This window comes from Mus musculus, chromosome 5 (assembly GCF_000001635.26).
Source record: "Mus musculus strain C57BL/6J chromosome 5, GRCm38.p6 C57BL/6J".
In the NCBI taxonomy this organism is placed as follows: domain Eukaryota; kingdom Metazoa; phylum Chordata; class Mammalia; order Rodentia; family Muridae; genus Mus; species Mus musculus.
The window spans coordinates 23655941-23676570 of NC_000071.6; the positions used below are offsets into that span (position 1 = coordinate 23655941).

Genomic DNA, 20630 nt, shown 5'->3' on the forward strand with positions numbered 1-20630 from the left:
AATAAACTGTATTAGCTAGCCAAAGAAAATCAGGCCTAAATATTGATAAATTCTAGTTAATAAATCATTTAAGATTAATACTACTAAATAAATCATTGGAATCATGTAGAATTGTTTGTATACTCTCGGTAAATCCTAACATCTAGACTATTATAAACCTGGAGGGAGGAGGAGATGATAAGCCCATGACAAATCCTTTATAGTCACCGGGTACTAAACCTGATCATCACTCAGTTTGAAAATGAAGCTGGGAGCGATAGCATGGGCATGCGCTCCCAGAACATGGCAGCAGAGGGAGGAGGACAGTCAAGAGCCCAAGGCAACCTTGGTCTATTTAACGAGTTTCATGCTCTACATAGGAAGTGTCAAGTCAGCTTCAGAACATAGTGAGACACAAAACAACAGTCAAACTTTCAAAAACCCATTACACTTTTAGAATGCACTGTGCAGAGCTGGACGTGCTGGCCCACACCTCTGACCCCAGCACTCACAGGCAGACTGCTATGAGTCTGCGATCTACAGCCTGCTCTACACAATAAGACTGTCTTAAAAAAAAAAAAACACTGCAAAACTGGGCATAGTGACACTGGCCTGTACTTTCAGCATTTGTGAGCTTAAGGCCAGGTTAGGATACTCAAGAAGACCAAGTGGCACATGTCTTATACGCCAACACTCAAGAGGCAGGCACAGGGGCTTCTGTGAGCTCCAGGCCATTTCATTTAATGAACTCTAGATCCACTTTTTAAAAAGCATATATGATAAGGGCATGAGCACACAACTGTTTACTGGTAGGAAAAGTAAGGTGTATCTTGCTATTAGTTTTACTATAAAAATAGTGATTTGTTGTTGCCACCTGCTGGTAAAATTCATCATTTGAACATTAATGGATTTGAATTCATTCATCGCTTCACATAAAGTATCACGATTGTTAAAATTAAACACACGAAAAGCTTACTTGTGCTTGCTAACATTGTCTTCTTTGTGACATCATAATCAAACTAATCTAGTAGACTTCTCTTTGGGAAAAATTGAAAGCTACATCAGAATTAATGGTGACTAAAGCTAGAAAGTGGCTCACACTACATTTTCAGGCCTTGGAAGACTGAGGGAGAAAGATTTAAAAGTTTTAGGACAATCTGATCTATAGTCTGAGGTCTAAAAACAGCAGTGGTCAGGAATGCAGGGGAAGGTTGAGTGGTGAGAATGATCAACCACACCTAACCTATGGAAAAATCCTACAGAAATCTGATAACTGATGAGAAATTTAAACACGCCGGGCATGGGGGCACACGGCACGCCTTTAATCCTAGTACTCGGGAGGCAGAGGCAGGCAGATTTCTGAGTTCAAGGCCATCCTGGTCTACAAAATGAGTTCCAGGACAGCCAGGGCTACACAGAGAAACCCTGTCTCGAAAAAACAAAAACAAAAAACAACAAAAAAAAAAATTTAAACACAGACACACACACACACTCTCACTCACACACTCCCTCACACACACACACACACACACTCTCACACACACACACTCTCATACACACACACTCACACACTCCCTCACACACACTCACACACACACACACACACACATACTCTCTCACACACACACACACACTTTTTAACATACTCTGTGCAGGTAAAGCCATTCCAAGAAACCACAATTAAAAAAAAAAAAAAATCCTTGTGCCAAGAGGCCGCCTTGCCATGTAAGCTGTCAGTGAGCAAGGCCCAGGCAGTCCCCACAACAAAACAGGAACTATCACTGTTATTTGCCCACCAGAACTAGATATCACGGCCTTACCTGTAATGGTGCCTTATACCTTTGCCTCAGAACACAAAAAAAGCATGCTGGAACTGGGTTGAAAGAGCCTTTGCTTGCTGGGTAAAAGGTGTTCTTAGACTTGCCTGTGGAAACCTCTATGTAGCAAAACCAATCCCAAAGAAAGACTCACCTCCTGATACAACCATGAAAAAGTCTATTATGAAGGAAACCAAGTGCCACTTCACAAGACAGAGTTCTATATGCCACTGTCAACTCAGTCAAAAGCCAATAGTTGAGGTTATAGGACTTCCTGCACAAGATGTCTGTCACTGTTGCTTCTCTGAACAGACTTGATGTGCCCATCCAACTGCCTTCCTCAGACTTGTGCTTACTCCGATAAAACACTGCTGCCTTTGCTCAGAGACTCTTCTCTCAGAAAATCTGTCAGCAGTGAGTGTAAAGCATGGTCCAAGTACAAGAGACAAACCAGCTGTCAATCCTCAACCAACAATGGCTCCTCACCCCCTCTAGCACTCCGGGATGGGACGGACTGTCTCAGAAGAGGGTGCACAGCATGTGGGAGCTGGAGGGGTGGGACACGAGAGATGCTAACCTCCCTGCACAGCACCGCTACTGCACTTCTGAGCTGTGATCACCTAGACAAGACTGCCATCATAAGGGACTAGCAATATCCTGATAAGGGTAGAGGAGGGGACCAGGGGGCCCTCTTCTTCTGAGGAATTATGAAAGTCAGAGGTCAGTGAATGAGCCGAGACATTTTCTACAGTGATGCAGCCCCTGGTAAGGCGCCCACGCACCCGAACTCTCACTCACTCCGCTAAACAACCCCAGTGAAACCCACTCGGTTACCAAAGTGGGGAACTACTTAGAAAAGAAAGAGAATCTGTGGGAGAGAGTAATGGGAAGTGAATATATTCAAACCACACTATGTACACTATGGAAATAGTATAATGAAAGCCATTGTTTATGTAATTAATGCTAATAAAATAAATAAATAGCTAATAAATACTAACAAAAATATTAATATTGTGACTTTTAACAGTAACCTCACATAAATTTGCATCAGTATACTGAGATAGTTTTTAATGCCATAAGAATTTGTGGAAAACATAAAATCCTTAGTTAATAATATTTTCAAGATGTGATTCTTCTTATAAATAACTCAAATGTTTACATACATCAGGTGAGAATTTTATATCCATTTGCAGTTAATTATGATCAAGCTTTTTTAAGCCCTCCAGTGTCTTCTAGTTCTTACAGTGACCATTCAACATGAAGGGGAGGGACACAGGGTCTCTACCACAGCTGAGAAGCTACTGACATCTAATGGTTCTGAAGGAAAGAGATCCAGCTTTCCTAGGGTGTGGCCCCTGGTAGGTTGACCGCCTTCCAAAAGTTAAAGAACTCAAAGCAGTATGGCAGCAGCACGGGAGCTGACGGCTCACTAGGACAGACTCACAGACGGTCAGAACAAAGGCGATGCTGCAGGAGAAGTACAGACTCCGACAATGATGCCTGGCAACTGAGCATTCACAAGCAAAGCAATCTGGGTGGTCACACTCTCAAAAAAGTGAGCTCAAAATGCCACGGGTCTCAATGCAAAACACAGCTCCCAGAAATAATATGAGAAAATTTAAATATAATGACTTTCTGGAATACAGATACAACACCAAAGGCATAATCCTTGAAAGAATAAGCTGGACCTCACTAAGATTACAAATGTCTCCTGTGAAAGACATTGTCAAAAGAATGACAAAAATCAACGGAGCAAAAGAGGACTCTAATGGAGGAGTCTGAGCCAGTCCAGGTAGGCTCACGTGGCACAGGCTTGTAATAGCAACTGGCAGAGGCAGGAGGACTGCCACAGACTGAAGCCAGCCAACAACAAAACCAGCAAAGAAAACAGCCTTATAACCCGACATATGTAAAGAACTCTTTTTTTTCTTTTCTTTTCCTTTCTTTTTTTTTCTTTTTTTTTTTTTCTTTTTCTTCACTCCGACCCTGCTCAGTCCAGCCTATTTATTTATTATATATAAGTACATCGTAGCTATCTTCAGACACTCCAGAAGAGGGCATCAGATCTCATTACAGATGGTTGTGAGTCACCATGTGGTTGCTGGGATTTGAACTCAGAACCTTCAGAAGAGCTGTCAGTGCTCTTAACTGCTGAGCCGTCTGTGAAAAACTCTTAAAACTCAGCCATGGTGGGAGGGCAAAGGAGGTAGGAGCTAGGTGGATTAGGGAGGTGTTGGGGGAAGGAAGAATATCCTATTAAGATCAAAATACATTTCATAAAATTGTCAAAGAAGGGCTGGAGAGATGGCTCAGCGGTTAAGAGCGTCGATTGCTCTTCTGAAGGTCGTGAGTTCAAATCGCAGCAACCATATGATGGCTCACAACCATCCGTAATGAGATCTGACTCCCTCTTCTGGAGTGTCTGAAGACAGCTACAGTGTACTTACATATAATAAATAAATAAATCTTTTTTAAAAAATTGTCAAAGAATAAAATTGTGACCCAAAGATCCTCAAGAGGCACTTCACGAAAAACTACAAACATGCCAAATTATCGGCACATGCACCAGGCAGTGCTCCCCATCACAAACTTTAAGGAAATGTTAAAGATAATAAGTGAGAGGGCGTAGGCTTGGGCAGACGGCTGTGTGCCGAGAAGTACTTGCTGCACAGGCATGAGGACAGAGGACAGAGCCCAGACCTCACAGAGAAAGCAAGCAACCTGCAAGTTCTATGTCACAAGGCCAAGATCACTGGGGCTTGCTGGTTGCCAGTCCTGTCCAGGTTCAACAAGACCTGTCTCAAGAACACACAGCGGAAGCATCCTCTGATCTCTGCCCACACATGGGCATTCCTACACAAAGCCTACCTAGGAAACTACACATACCTAGTCAGAAGTACATGCATGCACGCACGCACACACGCACACACGCACACAGGCCATTGCTTCAAAAAACCCAAAACAGCCAAAATGTTGAAAAGAAATAGCTCTGTCAAGATACAAGAGAAGATGTGGAAGAGGCAGCAAAAGTGAATGACACAGCAGAGCTACTTAGAAAACATCTGACACTTCCTTGACATTCACCTTCTACGTGATTCCACATAAACACTACACACGTTTATCATCCACAGGAGACACAATGCAAATGTCTACTAACAAACTGCATGCAGTAGGATGATCATTACCTAAAAAAGGGAACAAAAACATGGACAAGACCGCTGGATAAACCTGACAGCAGTCGTGCTAAGCGGCAGAAAGTAGGCACAAAAAGGCACGTGCTGTATGACACAAAGTACTTTTAAATGACAGAGCAGTAAGCCAAGCTTTCTACTAAACTAGGGTTGGGGAGAGGGTCTGCCACTAGGCAGAAAAAAAAAAACTTTTGAAGATAATCATGTTTATTAATAAAACTATATAGAGTTTTATTGATGCATGCACAGGAAGAACATGCCCTCTATTTCATGTTAATTATACCCCAAAGAAGTTGGTAAACACTCCTTAAAATACAAGCAACCAGGCTAGAAGGAATTACAGACAAAAGGCAGGTGAGTACTAGAGATGTTGATTCTTTTTCAACCTCACTTTTTAAATATGGCAACAAAATTTTCACCTAAAGGAATATGTGACATCTGCATTTCATCACTCCAAGAGTGTGTACATGTGACATCTGCATTTCATCACTCCAAGAGTGTATACATAACAAGAGCATACAGTGAAAATAAAGCATCACCATTAAACAAGGCAGCAAGACTGCAATGAGAACTGGAGGGCAACACCCGGCACGGTGTTTAACTACAGTGCCATCACTTGGGAGGCTATAGCAGGAGGATCTACAGTTTGATGCCAGTTCTTTTACAGCAAGTTCCAGAGCGATCAGGGCTACACAGAGTGGAGAGGGCAAGAGAGGGGAAAGGAGAGGCGCCTGAGTGAGGAGAGAGGGCTGGAGAGGAAGGCCCTTCACATTTATTTGGGCTGGGCCATCCTGGAGAATTAAAGCTACACTATCACACGCTAGGCAAGCTTTCTATCACTGTGTACGCACCACACTGTGTAGGACTGGCCTTATGCTTATGTGCTTCCCATGTGCTGGAAGTGATGACAGCGTCTCCATCCCAAGGCCTGCCCTGAAGCGAGATACTTCCACCAACAAGGCTGTACCACTTTAAGTTCCGTGACAACACCACCAACTGGGGACCACTCACTGTTCCATTCTCCAGTTCTTCATGAGGAGTTGGGACTTAAAGAATCCTAACCTTCGCCGTTCACTTCATATACACATCGTCTGACATTTCCATCCCAGCTCTTTGGATCTCAAGATCCGGTTCTTTTAAACACACCATTTAGTTTACAATACTGTTATCACTTCAGGTTTTACTTTCCTCAGAATGAGACAGCACTTCAACCTTTGTAAGCAATATGGCTTCCACCACAACTACTCAACTACACAGAAGACCAAGTGTGATGGTTGATACATGCGTTTAGTACCAGCACTCAGGAGGCAGGGGCAGATGGATCTCTATAAGTTCAAGGCCTGTCTGGTCTACATCAGGGGTTCCAGAATAGCCAAAGCTACATAAAAGTTCTGTCTCAAAAAACCAACAAAAACAACAGCAACGACAGCAAAACCCATCAGCAAAAATAATCTGTAAGTAAAATAACTCCTATGGATACTGGAACTGAATTTCACTTAACTTTTATGTGATAAAATACTTTTTAAAAAAGTTTTAACTTATTTTACCTGCAAGCAATACAATACTTTTCGAGGTAGCAGATACAGCCAACCTGCAAGCCACAGCTACACCTTGCCACAGTGCATCCTCACTGTAAAGCGCATCATGACACACGCTTCTCATTCTAGCTCCTAGGAAACTGAGGCAGGAGGATCTATGTGGTTTCAAAGCCAGCCAGGTTTATACAGTGGGCAGGCCAGTCAGGACTCAAAAAAATTTAGCTAGTCTGAGTGCATGACCCTCCTGTTCTTCGGGGCACCACAGTTAGCCTTCCTTGGAAGTCTCCTGCTTCATCTCAACCATGTGAAGAGCACGAGTCAGTGTTATTGTGACTTGAATCCATTTTCTTTGACCCATTCTGGAACAATTTTTAAAAACCCTCTAGGTTCTCAAAAGAGAAAATGAGATTGTAAGAAGTTGAGCAAGGGTCTGGAACGGTGGCTCACAAGTTTAAAAAACAGTCCTGCTGTGGCAGTGGACACAGGTTTTGTTCCTAATATCCACATGGTAGCTCTCATAAACAGAAGCTTTACAATTTTATGACAGTATATTCCTTTGTGTTTGTTTGTTTGTTTGTTTGTTTGTTTGTTTGTTTGTTTGTTTTAAACACAGGGTTTTTCTGTATAGCCATGGCTGTACTGAAACTCACTCTGTGGACCAAGCTGGCCTCAAACTCATGGAAATCCACCACCTCTGTTCCTGAGAGCTAAGATTAAAGAAAGCTATGCACCACCACCACCCAACATGACAGTATATTCTAAACTCATTTTCATACTTAATTAAGACAAGATCAAATTAAAGAAATTAGCATAGGGCTGGAGAGATGGCTCAGCGGTTAAGAGCACCGACTGTTCTTCTAGAAGTCCTGCGTTCAATTCCCAGCAACCACATGGTGGCTCACAACCAACTGTAATGGGATCCGATGCCATCTTCTGGTGTGTCTGAAGACAGCGACAGTGTACTCATATAAATAAAAAATAATAATAATTCTTTTTTAAAAAAGAAATCAGAATAACCAAGTATATTCAAGAAATGGGAAAATACTGTGTTGTTTAACAACTACAAGTTCTGAAAAGAAATAAGGTGAAACAATCTTATCATTTGAAGAATTAAAAAAAAAGAAAAAGGCAAAACTGTGTGTACATCATATGTACACTAGGTGCCCTCAGAGGCCAGAGGAGGTGTCAGATCCCGTGACACTGGAATTACTGGTTGTGAACCCTCTGACATGGGTCCTATAGAAGAGGAGCAGGTTCTCTTAGTAATTGAGCCATCTCTCCAACACCAAAGACTGAAAATATTTTAATGTTATGTTGTGTATTGTATGTGTATGCACATGTGTGCTGGAGGCATCTGTCCATGCATGCACACAGAAGCCACAGGAGAGCTCAGCCAGCTCTCTTCCCATCGTATTGTCTGAGACAGCGGCTCTCATTCCATCTGGAGCTCACTGATTGGCCAACACATCCCCAGATCTACCTATTCCTGCCTCCCAGCAGTGCATAGCTTGTTACATAGGTGCCAGAATCTAAGTCAAAACCTCATGTTTGTACAGAAAGGACTTTCAGCCACTGAGCTGTATTTTCAGCACAGAATCTTTCTTGATGTATTCATTCTAAACATTTACTTCATGCATGAAAAAACTCAATTTGTTTAGAATGTAAAATTACCCAGTTCCAAAAAAAACAAAAACAAAAAAACAGTGGCCAGAGGCTGAAGAGATGCATCAATCAATCAATGGTTAAGAGCACATGCTGTTTCCCAGAGCTGTCAGGCAGCTCCATGACTGTAACACCTGTCCTTTTACAGCCTTCTGGGGCACTTGCACACGTGTCTACAGACATACAAACACATAATAAGTAAAAATAAAAACAATTACAATCAGTGATAGAATCCACACACTCACATACACACTGTGTGTGTGACCATAAATGTGTATGTTCAGCCAGGCAGTGGTGGCGCACGCCTTTAATCCTAGCGCTTGGGAGGCAGAGGCAGGCAGATTTCTGAGTTCAAGGTCAGCCTGGTCTACAGAGTGAGTTCCAGGACAGCCAGGAATACACAGAGAAACCCTGTCTTGAAAAACCATAAATAAATAAATAAATAAATAAATAAATAAATAAATAAATAAATAAATAAATAAAATGTGTATGTTCTCTGTGTGTGAGTGTGTGTATGATAAATCAAGGGCTTAAAAAGGTATCTCATCTCTAGCTGCATATGTATCAAAAGATGGCTTAGTCGGCCATCACTGGAAAGAGAGGCCCATTGGACATGCAAACTTTATATGCCTCAGAACAGGGGAATGCCAGGGCCAAAAAGTGGGAGTGGGTGGGTAGGGGAGTGGCGGGGAGGGTATGGGGGACTTTTGGGATAGCATTGGAAATGTAAATGAGAAAAATACCTAATAAAAATTTTTTAAAAATTTTTTAAAAATAAAGGATAACAACAAAGAGTAAAAAAAAGGTATCTCAGCAATTAAGAGCTTCAATAGGACCTAGGTTCTATTTCCCAGCACCCACACAGCAGCTCAAAGCCACCTGTTGCAGGGAATCCAATGATCTCTTCGGGACTTCTGTTTGTTTGTTTGTTTGTTTGTTTGTTTGTTTGTTTTTTATTATTAGGTATTTTCCTAGTTTACATTTCCAATGCTATCCCAAAAGTCCCCCATACCCACCCCCCTCTTCGGGACTTCTTAGACATCAGGCATACATGTGGTACACAAACACAAAACTCTCTTAGTATAAAAATAATAATGGTAGTAGTATTAGAACTTACTTTGAATTTTTTAAAAGAAAATGTTTACTGTCAGAGCTTGCCAAAAGCATATGAAGAAAATAAAGAGAATCCTTTAACAGTTAAAACCATAACCAAAACTTAATAATGTCCTATATAATCAACATCCATATAAAAATTCTAGGCCCGAGTACTAGGCAAGGCTCAGGAAGCCACAGGAGAGCAAAGATGAGTGGCAAGAGTCCTAAAGTTATTACTTATTAAGTCACGCTTAATACATGTATCATGCTAAACATACCACAAGAATTCCATTCACAGATTCCTATAGTGCACTTTACAAGAATGTTCAAACTGCATAGCAACTGATAGTTATAAGATGGACTACGAAGCTGTGACTGTCAGCAGAACTCACACCTCTTTCTAGCTTACGGGCTCCTGTGTGTCCTTTGTTTATGCAGTGGCTAACACCTTCATATCCCACTAAGGAGGCTGCAGCTTTAAGGCCCCTCCCTATCTTCAAGGCCGATATTCAGGTTCTGGGAGGAAGAACAATCACACCTTTAAGGGTTCCTAGGAGGGAAAAGGCAGAGCAGCTCTGAAACTTACTCCTTACCCACTGTTTGGTTTCTCAGTATGCTTCACCTATTTGAAATGCATTGAAAAATAGGCTTATAAATTATTTAATATGCTTCTTTCCAAAAAACAGAAACCAAACTCTCAATGTGGGTTGTACCCTTCCAGGTTCAGGCTTATATTTCCAAGGGTGAATCATAAAAGATACTGCTGCCTCCTTCTGTCTCAACACTCCCAAACAAAGGCAGCCAACTAGTTACAAAGACACTCAAAGAACAATCCCACAGTGGAGTGTAATGCCTCCCCTGTCAAGAGGCAGGAAGTACATCACCCAGTCCAGCCCAGGAGAGATCTAGAACAAACCTGCTAGGCCACTTTCACACTCCTAGTACACAGAACCTTTGAGAGTGCAGTCAAGTTCCTGCATTTATAGTAATCTGACTCTAGTTTTGGTCTCCTTACCCCATGCAAGCAGTCCTCTACCTTGCTAAGTAAGGGAAGATGGCCCTGACTCCTGACCTTCTTGCCTTTGACTCCTAAGAGCTGGGATCACAGGCATCAGCCACCTGCCTGACCACGGTAATTTGTCCCATGACAGTGACCACTGAGAATACATATCTAAAGTCATTCAATCCCTTCCCTCCATGCTTGCAACAGACATTATCAGGTACAACGGCAGTGCGCGTGGCACACAGGACGAGCCTGCTTTACGTCTAACATGGCTTCTGATAGCGTCTAATTCTAGTGAGCCCACTCATGCTGAGAAACCAATCCATCCACTCCTTTCCATTCTACCACAACTGAGTCTCACCGTGGGCACTGCAATAATATCACCACCCCCAAATCTTCAATCCCCGTTCTTCCCAATCCTTACTTCATAGAGATTTTCTCAAGCAAGTAAGTGATTTTGCTACAGAGCTTCTTAACTCTTTGCAATGAAGGGCTGGCAAGATGGCTTGGTGTTTGTAAGCCCTTGCCATGCCAGTCTGGTGACCTCAGCTCCATTCTTAGAATCCACATAAAAGGGGAAAAGGGCACATGCCTCAAAGCTACACTGTCTTTTACACACACACACATTTTTTAATAACCCTCTGTGTTTCCCACTGTTAACAGAGAAAGTCAGCACTTCCCAATTTTTCACTCAAATTACCTTTGACCTGCTGCACGCCCCACATGTACAACGAGACATTCAGGGTCTCTCAACCACGACTGCTTCAAAATGTCCCATTCTCTCTTTTTAAATGCTCTCGTGTACTCATCAGGATTGACTCATCCCTCCTGCTAACACTCCACTCCATTGTATATCACTGTGCACTGTGGGCTTGCCTGTCTCTGTGAACAGCTCATAAGCCCCTCACTGCAATAATTAGCTGGGCCATGACTGAGTCCGTGTATTATCTGAGGTTCAATATTCTCATCAGCAACATGAGGGAATTAGATTGAGTAATTGCTCAGAAACTCCTAGCTCCGGGTTCCCTAAGACTCGTATTTATCTTTAAAGAATCAGTATTCTGTAGTATAGCACACATGTAATTTTGAATCTAAACTCTAAAATTTATCAGATTTCAATAAGTGTTGCTTAACAATTCTGTACCTCAGTTTCTCATCTATAAAATGAGAAGTGTCATCTATTTAAAATTCTTTCCTTCTTTAACACTCTTATGAGCTATAATACACATACAATTCACCTACTTACTTACAGTATATAGCTTAATAACGTTCAGTATATTAAAAAGACTTCTATAAGCACCAACCTAATCATATTCAGACTTTTCATCAACAATCATTCATTAGCCAAGCATGCTAACTGGTGGCTATCATCCCAGCACTGGGAAGGCAGAGATACTTAGTTAGCATAAGCACCTGTAATCCCAGGTATGCTTGAGAGGCCAGTCTCCTGTACATAGGAAGTTTGACATCACTGTGGGCTACAAGAGACCTTATCTTTTAGAGAAAAAAAAAATTTTTTTTTTCACTCCTTAACTCCCTGACAACCCTAGGTAGCCAGCAAGAATCTAGTGATTTGCCTCTGGACATTTCATATAGACTGGTTATTTTATGACTGGCTTCTTTCATTAAGCATTTTTTAAATGTATTTTTATTTTATGTCCATTGGTGTTTTGCCTGAATGTATGTTTATGTGAAGGTATCAGAAGCCCTGGAACTGGAGTTGCAGACATGTTTGAGCTGTGATGTGAGTGCCAGTAATTAAACCCAGGTCCTCTGGAAGAGTCGCAAATGCTCTTAACCACTGAGCCACCTCTCCAGTCCTCACTCGGCATTTTCCAAAGTATAGCCATGGTGTAGCATAGAACTGCATCTCCTTCTTTTTCTTGGTGAATAATCCACTGCGCACTATTACATTTTGTTTACCCTCCCATGGATGGCAGGTAAGTGGGTTGTTTCCCCCTGGCTATTGTGGGCACTGCTGCCCTAGTTTTAAGTAAGAGAAGATACAACTCAATCAAGATTGAATATGTACCAAGAACTACAGACAACAGCTTTTTCCTTATTTTTCCTGGGTATGCACATGAAGGACACTGAACGTGGAACCCTGAACACAGTGGGCAGGAGCTCGAACACTGCCCAGACCAGGCCGCTCACTCTTACTGACCCAGGCTGGTCTAGAACTCACTGCATAGCCTAGGTGGGACTTGAATCATCACCCTCTGGCCTGCTAGGAAGCGATCATGTCCTCAACTTTCCCATTTACCTAGCACACAGCAAATGTTCAAAAAATGCTAATTTTTGAGTCTATCTGCTGTTACTTGTATTAGTATGAAACACGTGATATTTGATATTTGACATTTCAGGGGGAAAATAACTATTTCATATAGCCCTATGTCATATACACTCAGCTAAAATTAAGGTGTGTTCAACCCATATATGCTTTTTCACAGTGAAAAAGAGAGGACAAGACTATTTTCAAAGTATTTTAAGCCTTTAGTTTAGCCGAGTGTGGTAGCACACGCCTTTAATCCCAGCACTCAGGAGGCAGAGGCAGGTGGATTTCTGAGTTCGAGGCCAGCCTGGTCTACAAAGTGAGTTCCAGGACAGCCAGGGCTATACAGAGAAACCTTGTCTCGAAAAAACAAAAAGAGCACTGACTTCTTCCTAAGGATCCAGATTCAATTCCCAGCACCCACACGGTGGCTCACAACTGTGTGACTCCACTCCCAGGGGACCTGACCCTTGCACACAGACATACATGTAGGCAAACCAGCAATGCGCAGGAAATACAAATAAATTACTTTAGCTGGATGGAAGTGGTACTTCTCTTTAATCCCAGCACTCGGGAGGCAGAGGCATGTTTATGAGTTGGAGACCAGCCTCATCTACAGAGTGAGTCCCAGGATAGCCAGGGCTACACAGAGACACCCTAATTTGGATTAAAAAAAAAAAAAAAAAAAAAAAAAAAGGACCACAATGCCCTGCTGTGATTTGTTTTTAATATTGGCTACACTCTGATTCCTTACCCAAGACATCACATTTCAATCTTGCCAAACTCCATTTACTACATAAAACAAGTGACCCCAAAGGGATGTGTCCACAGCGTCACTCACGCACGCGCACACACACGGGCACACACACACACACACACACACACACACGCGTGTACATATTCACACACACACACAACCCAAACCCAAGCAATATGTTAACAAGTCTATAGGAAAAAAATGTTATTTTTGCCTTCCTTTCAGCAAAGGGATGATTTTTTTTTTAAAGTGGGCTTTTAAAATAATCTGAGGACTAGAAAATTTATATAATGCTTTTTTTCTTAAAGATAGATAGATATCATAAACCACCTCCATGACAAAAGAACTACAAATGAGATATTCAAGAGACTAAAGAGCTGCCCAGCTGATGGCATGAGCTAACTAAAGCAGCAGCAGCCTTTCTGCTCTGAACACCAGAAGCAATGCGAGTGCCTGCTGACCAAAGGACATCGGCTCACAGGGACACTAAGAGGCAGGAATCTTATCCACCCCTGTGCTTCAGACACGGGCAAGGGAGCATCACTGACTGACAAGAGTGCTTACCTGAGGAGCGTGTAGCAAACCTGGGTCCATTGCTCCATAAGTGGGGCACTGTGGCACACACCTATAATGCCATCACCTGTTCACTTGGCAGATAGAAACAGGATCACAGAAATGGGATGACAGAGTGCTCGTCTACCAAACGCAAGGCCCTGGTCTGGTCCTCTGCCCCAGGGAAGGGGAGAAAACAACAAACCAAACAAAAAAAACAAAAAACAGGAACACAAGTTCAAGATCATCCTTAGCTATGTAAGGTAGCTCAGGAGCTCCAAGCCATCCTGGGATACACGAGATCCTCTTCAAGAAACAAACAAACAAACAAACAAATCACACAGACACACAGACACACAGACACACACACACACGCTTGCAGCACAGAGTTCAAAGTAAAGCTATTATTATAATCTCTCTCTAAAATAAACTATTTTTCTGTATCAGTCCCAGCATGGTTTGTTTTCCTACAAATGAAATCATCTATATATCAAGATGAATCAGAGGGCTGGAGAGATGGCTCGGAGGTTAAGAACACTGTTTGCTCTTCCACAGGTCCTGAGTTCTTTTCCCAGCAGCCACATGGTGGCTCACAACATCTGTAATAGGATTGGATGCCTTCTTTGGGCTTGCAGGCATAGTGCAGAAAGAACACTGTATACATAATACATACATACATACATACATACATACATACATACATACATCTTTAAAAAATATTTTTTAAAAAAGGCCGAATCAGAATTAAGTCCAGGTTTAAAACTCAGTCTATCCTTTCTCTTGTCTGAGCTGTTAAGCCAGGCCAGGCCACAGTGTCCATCTAACAAATTTCAACACAGAAGAACAGACTCACCCTGTGGTCAGAGCTGTCTACCACTCCTTCTGTCCAGCTCTCTCTTGTAGACTCCACATTCTAAGAGCCTCTTTTGAAAACTGTCACACCAAGGAAAACCTTTACATTAAATATAAACAAAACAGGAGCACCTGGCAGTGGTGGCACATGCCTTTAATCCCAGCACTTGTAGGCTGATTTCTGAGGTCGAGGCCAGCCTGGTCAACAAAGTGAGTTCCAGGGCAGGCAGGGCTACACAGAGAAACCCTGTCTCAAAAAATCATTTAAAAAAAAAACAAAACAAAAACCACCAGGAACTAGAGAGATGGGTCAGTGATCATGAGCGCTGAAGGCTCTTGATGAGGACTTAGGTTCAGTTCCGAGCACTCACAAGTCAGCTCACAACCACCGTACTACATACAATTCCTGGCGCTCTGACTCCCTCTTCTGGCATCCACAGGCACTACACAAATGTGGTGAACTTACATACATGCAGTCTAATGTTCATATACATAAAATTAACAAATAATTTTAAAAATAAAGAGATACAAAACAGCTCACCTTTAATCCCAGAACTTGGGTGGCATAGGCAGACAGATCTCTGAATTCAAGGCCAGCTTGGTCAACAGAGCAAGTTTCAAGACAGCCAGAGATACACAAAAACCTTGCCTCAAAAATACGAAAACAAAAAAATAAAAAAACAACAAACATGCATTGCAGAATTGGCAAATTATTAATTTTGTCACATTTTATGTAGAGCAATACATATTAAATAAAATATTTACGTATGTGTTAAATTTTAAGTATATATTAATAACACTATACATTAAATAACATTATAATAAAATAATTTGATATAGATTTAAACAGAAGCAACAGGGGAAATTTTCATGACACATGATTGGTCACTGGATATATGTATCAAAATAACCCACTCAGGAAAAGTGATTTAAAAAAAAAAACTTGTTAAGGGAAATGGTTTTGTGTGTTTAAGATGTATTTATTGTATGTACATGAGTACACTGTAGCTGTACTCATATACATACAATAAATGACACCATCTCTTTCTCAATGCTCTTAGCCCTCATGAAGTATAAACTTGCAGCCAAATACTCATTCTGTGATGTTTGATTGCTTTTCTCTCTCATTTCCTATGACCAGTCCTAATGACTCTCCTCTAAGAGCTTTTCTATATGGGTATTTTACATACACTTGAGAGTTCAATGCCAGACTGGGCCACATAATGAGTTAAAGTAAGACCCTATCCCAAAAGACCCAGGGCACCTCCTGAAACCAACCCCACAACCCCAGGAACCCCTTTTCTTCAGTCAGCACCTTCAGCCAGGAGCCTCTGTGAGCTACCTGCCAGTTCTAATGACAGCTGGGAAGAACAGTTCTGCAGGTAGAAACTCTAACCAAGTGTCTAACGGAAAGTCACAAAAGGACCTCCAAACAGTCCAGGAAAGCCACCCTTAACTTCTGCCAAGCACTCTGTACAATCAGTGTTGTGAGGGATAGCTGAAAGTATCCACAAACTTTGCTAATACAGAGACTTGGCATTCATCCCATACCCTCCCACATTAAACTGGGCGTGGATTACAGTGAATTCTATTCCCTCGGTACCCACCAATCTCTTCAAGCCTTCTGCAGGTTTCCCAGGGAAGCTCGTGGCCACTAAGTCCCACTCCACTTAAAAGCTAGGAAACTCTTTTTGAATGTCAATCTGGCACACGTGTGCTCTCCAACTCCTTACGTGACCTCACCAGCCACCCCAACCTCACTAACTAACTGCAGGAGCACAGACATGCCATTGTGCAAGTGTCTCCATGGGCGGCGGCCAGCCACTCAGGCTCAAGCCCTGCCTTCTCTTGTAGTTATTACTGTTAATGCTTCTTCAAGTCTCAGCTAGAGCACTCTCCTGGTTTCCAGTGTACTTTTAGATTACAAGTTATAGTCATAATATGTAAAACATTATATGCACAACATATATCTAATACAGAACAATAAATCTACTGAAAATCTAGGGAAATATTTACACTGCTAGAAAATAACTTTATACTATAGAAAAGGACTGAGGACTTCCTTAGTAAGACTAGAAAATATGCAAATTGTGGCATACTTACTCAATGGAGGTCTATAAAGCAGTAAAAATGAGCAAGTTAATGGTACTTGTCCCATACAACATGGACAAGTCTGAAAATAAGTTGAGAGAGAAATCCCATACGTGTGTGCTTTATATGAAGTTCAAAACAAACAAAACTAATGTTTTGGTGGTGGTGGTGGTCGGGTTTTTTTTATTTTGGTTTGTTTGTTTGTTTTGCTGGGAGTGGGTGGGGGTGGGGAAGGTTCTAGCCAGGGTTTCTCTGTGTAAAAGCCCTGGCTGTTCTGGAACTCACTCTGTAGACCAGGCTGGCCTCAAACTCAGAGATCCTCCTGCCTCTGCCTCTTATGTGATGGGATTAAAGGCATGTGCCACCACAACTGGCCCCAAAAGAGAGGCCTACAGTATGGAGACTAAGGAAAAAGGACCTCAATTCTGAGACAAATTGGACTTTATAAACATACCCAGGAAGCTGAGTGCAATTCATAAAAGCCTACAGAAACAAATGAACTAAGATTAAAGAAAGCTCCGTTTGCATATAAGGAGGAAATTATGTTGAACATAGACCACACTGCATCAGGCCAGGCCCAGCCACATCACTCAAGCTTGCCAGTCACTACCACAGTTTAAAAGTAAGTCTCCTCCAGACTTAAAATGTCTCATCATCAGGACTCTTCAATGTAGATTTAAACAAGGCGGGTGATTCTAACCTGTCAGAGCTGTCTGTGAAATGAAGAAAACCTAAGACCCCAGCTTCCTCAAGTCCCTTCTCTCCAGTGCTAGTCCTTGAACCTAGAAAGCAGTTTTGCATTTATCATGTCTGATGACAGGCTAGCTCTGTCCTCACTCCCACCCCATCCCCACACGCAGACAACACCTTGTGCTGAAAGCTACAATTAAACCCAAGCATCCACTCAGACAGCTGCTAAATTTCCATGGTTCACCAAAAGAAAAACTTAGGGTTTTCATTAGTTAGAACCAGCACTACTTTTTAAGGTTTTCTTTTATGAATTTTGCCTACATGTATATATGTTTAATACATGTATGCAGCTGCCCATCAGACACCCTGGAACTGAGGATAGTGATGGTTGTGAACCATGATTTTGGTGCTAAGAACTAACCAGGTACCTCTGCAGGAGCAAGAAGCTCTTAACTACTGAGCCACGATAGCACTTTGAGGGGTGGGAGGGTGAAACAGGGTTTCTCTGTATAGCCCTGGCTGTCCTGGAACTAGCTCTATAGATCAGGCTGGCCTCAAAACTTACAGAAACTCTCCTGCCTCTGCCTCTCCAGTGTTGGAATTAAAGGTATGTACCATCACTGCCCCGGGGAAATAGAACTAGTTTTTAAAAAGCATAAACTATCAGAAGCCTACATTGAGTTTCAGCATTTTAAATATCCCATATCTGATATCTGAGCCAGGGAGATGGCTCAGGGTAACAGTGCTTATCACCATGCCTGACAATTGGAGTTCAATCCCACAGACCTACACATAACAGAGAATCAATCCTTTTCTCTTTCTTTCTTTCTTTCTTTTTCTTTTTTTTTTTTTTTCCTACAGACCCAGTATTCCCAGGTAGTCTCCCATCTGAATACTAACCAGGCTTGATCTTGTTCAGTTTCCGAAGCTATGGTCAGAGAATCAAACGCTGAAAGTTGTTCCTTGACTTCCACAGGTGTCAAGGCTCTTACACATCCAAACCCAAACACACACACAAAATAATAAAAATAAAAACCTTTTTTAATTTTCAATGTTTACCTTCCAATTTTCAAGTCTTTTTGCCTCCTAAAAATAGATTTCTTTCATATTTATATATCCACATCTTAGGAAATCCTATACATACAGTCAAGTTATATTCAATTTTGAATGAAGACAATCCTGCCAGTTTTCCTAGATGTCACCAAATGTGTGGGAAATCCCTGCTGGGCCAATACAAATTATAACCACCACCTAAGAGAGCAGAGGGTTATCCCACCCCTTGCAAAATAAAGATAGACAAATATTTCGTAATTTTATTAAAGGCGAATTCTGTCTTTCTCTATAGTACCAAAGACACCACACAAATTTCTTGCGCAAAAGGAACAGCGAAGCAAACAATGTGAGCAAAGATGTTGATAGCTGGTCCAGCAAACCCAGAGAGAGAGGAAAGAGAAACACGCGGCGGCGCTCTGACGCCTAGGAAAACCCAGCTCTCGGGGAAAGGCTTCTCCGACAGCAGCTGCCCAACTGGGCTGCAGGTCCAGGCTGGAGGTGGCTGGCGCTGGCACATTTGAAATATCATAGTCGGTGGATCCAGTCCGGAGCACCACGCGGGACCCGCCCGCGCACACACCCACAGCCCACTGCAGCAAGCGACCTGGGCGCAGCCGCAGCACGCAAGTAACGCTCGACCCGAGCAGAAAGTTTCGAATGAAAAACCCGAGCGCCGAAACGCACCGGTCCCGGAGCTGAACTCACGCCAGGAACAACGCCCGGAGCCAAACCACTTGACAAGCAGCTCGGGTTTTCAGCTGGCTGGCCCAGGCGGGACCGGGAGGTGGCAGAGGCGGCAGCGCACTGGCTCCCGCAGCCCAGGTGTCAGCCGCGCCGCCGCCTCCCTCCCGTGCCCACTATCCGACCCGTGCGGTACAGGCACTGGGGTGCGGATCAGGGATGTGGATAAGGGGCTCAGGATACGGATCAGGGACGCCGATCCGGGGCGCGGGATGAGGATCGGGGACGCGGGGCACGGGGCACGGGGCGCGGGGTCGAGTGCAGAGCCCGGGCGGCTCGCAGGCTGACGGGCCAGGTCGCGGCTCCGGAACCCGCGGCCGCGCGCCCCTCCCCCCACCCCTCCCCCGCCGGGGCACGTAGAGCCGGCGCCGCGTCCCGGGAGACCCACCGCCCGCGGCCCGGGGACCGGGAAGCTCTGCCTGCGCGGCCGCAAGCAACATTCAGCGAGGCGGGGCGGGGTCGGGACCAAGCGCCGCGCGGACTCACTTTTTCGGATGTTTCTCTCTTTTCGGCCTCCGCTTTCGGGCCTGAATGGCCAGCACTGGGGAGAGAGAAGACACATTAACGGTCGGGTTGGCCGCCTGCGTGCCGCGAGGCGGGGCGGGGGCCGCTCGCGCCGCTCACCTTTCCTGGAGCTCATTCCGACTCGGGGCAGCCAGGCGGGGGGCTCCGCGGCGGAGGCGGCGGCGACGCGACAGTCAGCCGCACCGGGATGCAGCCTCCACTCGCTCGCCGGCCGAGGAGGCGGGAACCGCGCCTGCGCCGCCGCGGCCTCTCCCGCGGGGGCCAATGAGACCCGCCCCCGCGGCCCCGCCCCGCAGCCCCGCCCCCTCCGCGCCCCCCTCCGCAGCTCTGGAGCACGGGGGTCCGGACCCCGGCCGCGCCCTTATCACTCGCTCGGCGGCCCACCTGTGCTGAAGGGCGGTTGCGCGCTCACGGTTCCCCGCGCCCACGGCCCCCTCGCCCACGGCCTCCCGCGCCCACGGCCTCCACCTCCTTGCTTTTACGGCCGCCGCAGGCCACCCGTTCCCGGGCACTAGGCCCAGCCGCCGACCCTTCCTCCCAGCCACCGCTCCGCACCCCGGCTGGTCGTGCCGCACGCCTCTCCATGCGCTCTTCCTTGGCCAGCGCCTTGGCGGGTCTCTCGCCACCTCTCTCAGGCGGCCTCCTCTATCCCTTTGCATCTCTACATCCTTGCATCCCTATGAGCGCCGCTTCCTCCTCTCCGGCGGGCGTGGAAAGGGCACAAGACCAAGAGCTGAGGAACCTGGGTCCTTGAGTGTCTGTGTGACCTTGGAGAAGTGATTTTCCTCTCTTTTCCTACTCCATTAGGCTGC

General features: G+C 44.2%; 1 protein-coding gene across 32 annotated transcripts in view; it reads right to left on the reverse strand.

Annotated features, from left to right (window-relative positions):
* Nucleotides 1–20630, reverse strand: part of Srpk2 (serine/arginine-rich protein specific kinase 2) — a 181287-nt gene that overhangs the window by 152585 nt on the left and 8072 nt on the right. For 6 of the 32 annotated variants that reach the window (XM_006535660.4, XM_017320768.2, XM_017320767.2 and 3 more), the window contains exons 1-2: nucleotides 20374–20591; nucleotides 19780–19834 (exon numbers count right to left, since the gene is read on the reverse strand). The exons of 4 other annotated variants lie outside the window; for them this stretch is intronic. In XM_006535660.4, coding sequence (XP_006535723.1) covers nucleotides 19780–19834; nucleotides 20374–20403 — 85 coding nt within the window. In that variant the 5' untranslated portion in view covers nucleotides 20404–20591. Of the gene's footprint in view, nucleotides 1–19779; nucleotides 19835–19917; nucleotides 20592–20630 lie in introns of those variants that run through there. 22 more of the 32 variants (XM_030254326.1, XM_030254321.1, XM_030254325.1 and 19 more) reach the window with 9 other exon arrangements.